The sequence below is a fragment of the Parasteatoda tepidariorum genome, chromosome 9, assembly GCF_043381705.1.
Source record: "Parasteatoda tepidariorum isolate YZ-2023 chromosome 9, CAS_Ptep_4.0, whole genome shotgun sequence".
In the NCBI taxonomy this organism is placed as follows: domain Eukaryota; kingdom Metazoa; phylum Arthropoda; class Arachnida; order Araneae; family Theridiidae; genus Parasteatoda; species Parasteatoda tepidariorum.
This window is the reverse complement of record NC_092212.1, coordinates 16,579,038-16,584,460: the sequence shown is the minus strand read 5'-3', so window position 1 is coordinate 16,584,460 and position 5,423 is coordinate 16,579,038. Positions and strand designations below refer to the sequence as shown.

Here is a 5,423-nt window from a genome sequence, read left to right as displayed (position 1 = left end):
AAAAAACCGGAACGAAATTCGATAAATTTTCTCGCCATTTAAAAAAAAAAATTTTTTTTTACTCATAAGATTTTACGATTTTTCTTTCTTTTCTTAAAGATGTTTACCTTACCATCATTTTGGAAATAATCATTAGTGTATTACTTCATCTTTTTTTCTTCTTTTTAAGATTATTTCCAAATATTTTTTTTTTTTAGTTGGATTTTACAATAAAAAAAACGGCATTTTGTAACGATTCAGAAAACCGGAAAAATCAGTTATCCGGAATAGCGATGGTCCCTATCGTTCTGGATAATCGGTTCCCTACTGTGCATGTTAGCTATTAAATTAATGTGCTATATCTTATGGCAAGCATTGTTGTCGATGTGTAATTTTCTTATCTATGGGCTGGTAATGCAATTATAATTTTTCTGCATTTAATTATGTTTGTCAAGATAGTCTATGTAATTCATTAGTATGAAGCAAATTATAGTGCTTAAATATTGCATGCATTCAAAATTTGTTTACTTTTTCAGAGAAAAGCTTGTGAAACATGGAGTATGTGTAAGGATATTTGGTGACATAAAATTGCTGCCTGTTGAATTACAAAAACTAGTTGCTGAGGCTGTCTTGCTCACTTATGAAAACACAAAGTAAACATGTTTAAATACTAATAGTTTTATAATGCTGGGTAAATACTTTGTAGCTTTTTTTTTTATTTAAAAAGGTTTGAAGGAATCATTTGAATAACAACAGTCACTCGAAATAATAGTTAAGCACCGTGACCCTTTCAAAGGAAATTCTAAACTTCATAACGGCAGCATTCAGATTTTAGGAACATTCCTGCCCTTTACAATGAAAATTTATCTTTAATATAGCCAAATTGAACTTATTGTCAAGCAAAATTCTGGCCTCTTTCCAACTAGTGATCAAAGTTTAACTAAAGTTTTGTGCTAGGTAACACTACTAATTTCAATTGTTTCCAAACAACAATAATCAAAATTCATTGATTTGTTACTGCCTGTCAACTTTTTGACAGTATTGAATTACAAAATTAGTTTCAATATTTTCCTTATCACTATGATCAGATCAGAAATAAGAAACTTTTAAGAACCATTTTACTGTCAAATAAGACCCCAACAATCAAAATTTTGAACACTTTGCATGTGACTGGAGTGTTCAAATTTAAACTGAAAAAAATAGAATTATTTTCTTTTTATTTAGACCACTTAAAATATGTATTTTTTAAAAAAAATTTTTTTACTTCATTATTTTCTTCTCTTCATTTGAATATGAAATCCTGTTTTAGATTTGCTTTCAAACTTTTGTATTTAATTACTAGTATTATCCATTCTATTAAATTTGATTTATTACTTCATGTATGATAATGTACTAATGTGTAGTGAAAAAAGTTAAATTTTTGAATAATAAATTTTTCTTTTAGTCTTTATTTGAATGTGTGTTTAGCGTATACATCCCGTCAAGAAATAACTGCAGCTGTAAAAGATTTAGCTCATGCTGTTGCAAATAATCAACTGGAAGAAAGGTTAATATCTTCATTTTTTTTAAGGGCAAAATTACTTTAATTTTGACTTTTTATAAAAATTTTGAAATTAATTATTTTATGAATTATAATTAATAATTTTAATTATAATTTTATTTTTTATTTTATGCTTTATCTCTTATATTTCTTAAAATGTTAACTAATTATTATGTTAAAAATTATATATGCATATATATTGTACATTTGTCCATTATGTTATTATAATGCATTTAAAAAATTTCTTTGTTATTATAAAATATGTTTGTAAAAAAAGTGATTTTAATAACAAAAAATATGGGAGTTTTTAGAAGTTGTTAACAAAACTTTAATTGTTACATATTATTTAATGTTTGACATATTTTGCCTACATTTAAATTTTATTTTAGTTTTATAAGCCTGTGTATCTAAAGCTAAACTTGTAATGTACTTATGTATTTTTTGCTGCAAGACAATAGTAATATCCTTACCAATTATTTACTTAAGTAATTCTAGTGTCACGCATGTATCTCCTGCTAGTTAATTTTAAGTTGACAAGTTTGACATTATTTTTAAGTCTTTTATTCACCTAACATTCAAATTGTATATAAAACTTGTGTCTATATTTATTTAGTGACTTGACCGAAGATCTGTTGAGCAAAACTTTATATTCTGGTCGCAGTACAAACCCTGATGTTGTAATCAGGACTTCTGGAGAAGTGCGTCTCAGTGATTTTCTCTTGTGGCAAAGTTCTTACTCAGTTATATCATTTCTAAAAGTTTTGTGGCCAGACTTCAGAATTTGGCATCTTTTCTTGGCTGTATTGGCTTATCAATATAATTACAAAAAACTTCATGTAAGTATCTTGTATTCTTGAATGAGTTTTATTTACAGATATTTAATTTTGAACTATGTATTGCAATTTATATTTTAGTTCACTACACCCAATTTTACAGCTCATTTAAAGCTGTTTTATATTTTTCTTGTATTTGTTTACAAACATTAACTTTTAATTGAAGTTACTTAATTAAGGATTCTATACATATTTACTGCATCTTTTGAATACTTTGCATTGATTTAGTAACATGAACATTCTTGTATATTTTATCTTTCCACTCAGTAACTTAGCCATGAAAGTTGATATTAAAATTACAACCGCTATAAAAATTAATTAAATCTCAGATTTTTTTAACGGATAGTTTTTTTAAAGTAAATTAGTTCATGTTATTAGATTTTTAACTAAATCTTCATTACATTTTTTAAGGCACTAGATCAGGGGTTTCTAAATGGTGTTCTGTGAAACCCTTGGGTTCTGTGAGGATTTTTTTTTTTAAACAAGTAATGATTTTTGGAACCTCTAATAGGGCTGAGTCCAACCAATAATCCATTATTTAATTAATATTAGTGTAATTTTTATGAAATTGTTTATGTACAATTGCAATGAGAAATAAATAAAGGAATTTTAAAAAATATTTTTTTCCAATAACAATATATTGAATAAACTTCTCAAATAAATAAATATATACAAATGATTGCATCAGTATTTCTCATCAAACTTTATTATTCAGGATATAGTATTGCAATACTATTTTCTTCCAGTTTTGATATGTCTATAACTTTTTGGAATTTTAAGCATTTTTAGTCTAATTTTCACAACGTTAAAATTATATGATGTGGCAGAAGATATCAATTCAGGGTTGTAAGCATTTTTATGGATTCTGGTTGCCAACTTCTCCATGCAATCACTACAAGATATTAGATTTTTCGCCTTTTCTCCCCACCCTGTTATTCTTATTTATGCANCTCCCCCCCCCCCCCCCAAATACATGGAGTTCCGAATATCTGAACTTGTAACAAAATCTCCAATCGGAGTCATATTTTATAAAAATATCAAAAGTTTTTATCGTGTTCTTTAAAAATTATGATGTTCTTTCAAAAAATGAAAGAAAAAAGATTGTTTTTAGAGCAAAGTATCTTTTAAACTTCTGTGATTTCAGAATTATTATTATTATTTATTTATTTTTATTTTATCAATTTAGAATTCTAGCTGAAGCAAGCCAATCATTGGCAATTTTTTTTTTTATTCCGAAATGAGAGCAGAAAAATAAGGAATATTTCTTTCCTTTCTGATGAACAAGAAAAGTATCTTTAGAATATAATTCTGCTGAAAGAAAGAAGAAAAAATTATTTGCTCAGCTATTTTATTGCTTCAACTCTTTCTTTACTCTGTTGTTTAAATTTAAAATCAATAAATATAAAAATGCAGAGTATAATAGTTTTGGTTATACATATCATTTTAACTAATGTTATAAAGTTTTATATCATTTCGTAAATAACTTAGTTAATATAATATTGATTTTTTTTTTTACCATTTTAGGAAATTGAAAAGAATCAAGATCTAAAAACTAAACAGGTTGAAGGAGAGAAAGAAATGAGAGCCATCATACAGCAATATGAAAAAATACATAATCTATCTGAAGGAAGTTCTAATCATAGCAATATACCAGATTCTGATATTGACGCTTTACACGAGGAAATTAAAATTCGAAAAACAAACTTCTTACTTAATTTAGAAAATGAACACTATAATTCATTAATAGAAATAAAAAAGGGCAATACTAAACAAAGAGTACCAGATTTTTCTTAACCAGAAAAAAGTTATTTTTAATTGATATTGACTAAAGTATATATATATATATTAAAAAATGATTATCAACTAACTATTAAAAACCAATTAATTTATTTTTTAATTTATATTGTTTCACTTCAGATTTCTTCCACTGTTGTTACCTGATTTAGTTGTTATTAATAGCAAAACATTTTCCAATATTTATCTTTATCATTTATATTTTTTTCTAAGTTAACATAGAATGTCATGTCAAACTATTATTTTTTCTTAAAATAATAATAATGTAATTTGTTAATGTAGATTAATTCTTGTATTTTGTATGTTTCTTCAGACAATTTTGTTTGCAAAGTGTAAAAAAATAAGATTATTTTTCCTAAAATTAATTATTGAATGATTATCAAACGTTAAAGTAATTGAATCTTTGATCAGATTATTTTATGAGGCCTTATTTATACGTATTTAAATTAACTTTTACTTAATTAAATTTAATTTCTTTTTTGCAGAGAGGCTAAAGTTACTTATTTTTAAACCTTTTTTTATTAAACGAATCAGTAATTACCTTCAATATTAATAAAATAATGACAAACAAACAAATATTTAATTGAGATACATGTCAGATAAAGGCAAAATTTTAATGCCTCACCAGATGGGTATATCGAAACAAAGTGATCTTTTCTGGAGGTTTCTCTTTATAAGCATCTTTTTAATTACATTTAATAATTTTATTTACATTTAGTAATATTTCTTTTCCCTTTTATTATGCATTGTATAGTCTTTCGTATTTTATGACATGAAACTCCACATTCAATCAGTTTTTATTAAAACGAAAATTTTGTTGTGTTCATTCTGTTACAGGTTTTTATGTGATGGTTTTAATTGATATAATGATTATTATTGTTTTGTTTAATTTCTTGATAGAATAAATATATGTATAGACTTATTCTGTTTAGTAAATTTGTATTAAGAAAATGTGTTTTGCAAATATTGTAAATAATTATTCATACTGTTACAAATAAATTTTTATTCTTGTTATTCATTATTAATTACTTAGCTGTAATTTAAGGAAGACATGGATCCTGATCAGCTTATAAATAGTGTTTTATTTGATTACTTTAAGTATGAAAAATATTAATGACTGCGAAATATTTTTGAAATACACTTTTTAATATAAGCCTATTTAAATGGAGAAAAAAATCATGATTTGGAAATTTACTACAAAGAAAGGAAAAAATAGATAGTGGCTATTTACACTTTATTTTATATGTGTGACAGTGTTAATTATTATCATTTTTTAA

The 5,423-nt window shown here is 24.9% G+C and overlaps 1 protein-coding gene across 4 annotated transcripts in view; it reads left to right on the top strand.

Annotated features, from left to right (window-relative positions):
* LOC107448745 (Dehydrodolichyl diphosphate synthase subunit) overlaps positions 1 to 5,160 on the top strand; it is a 21,335-nt gene extending 16,175 nt beyond the window's left edge. For all 4 annotated transcript variants that reach the window (XM_043044608.1, XM_043044607.2, XM_043044609.2 and 1 more), the window contains 4 exons: positions 516 to 632; positions 1,424 to 1,525; positions 2,133 to 2,355; positions 3,877 to 5,160. In XM_043044608.1, the coding sequence (XP_042900542.1) occupies positions 516 to 632; positions 1,424 to 1,525; positions 2,133 to 2,355; positions 3,877 to 4,146 (712 nt within the window). In that variant the 3' untranslated portion in view covers positions 4,147 to 5,160. The remainder of the gene's footprint in view (positions 1 to 515; positions 633 to 1,423; positions 1,526 to 2,132; positions 2,356 to 3,876) is intronic.
* Positions 5,161 to 5,423: the final 263 nt, after the last annotated feature.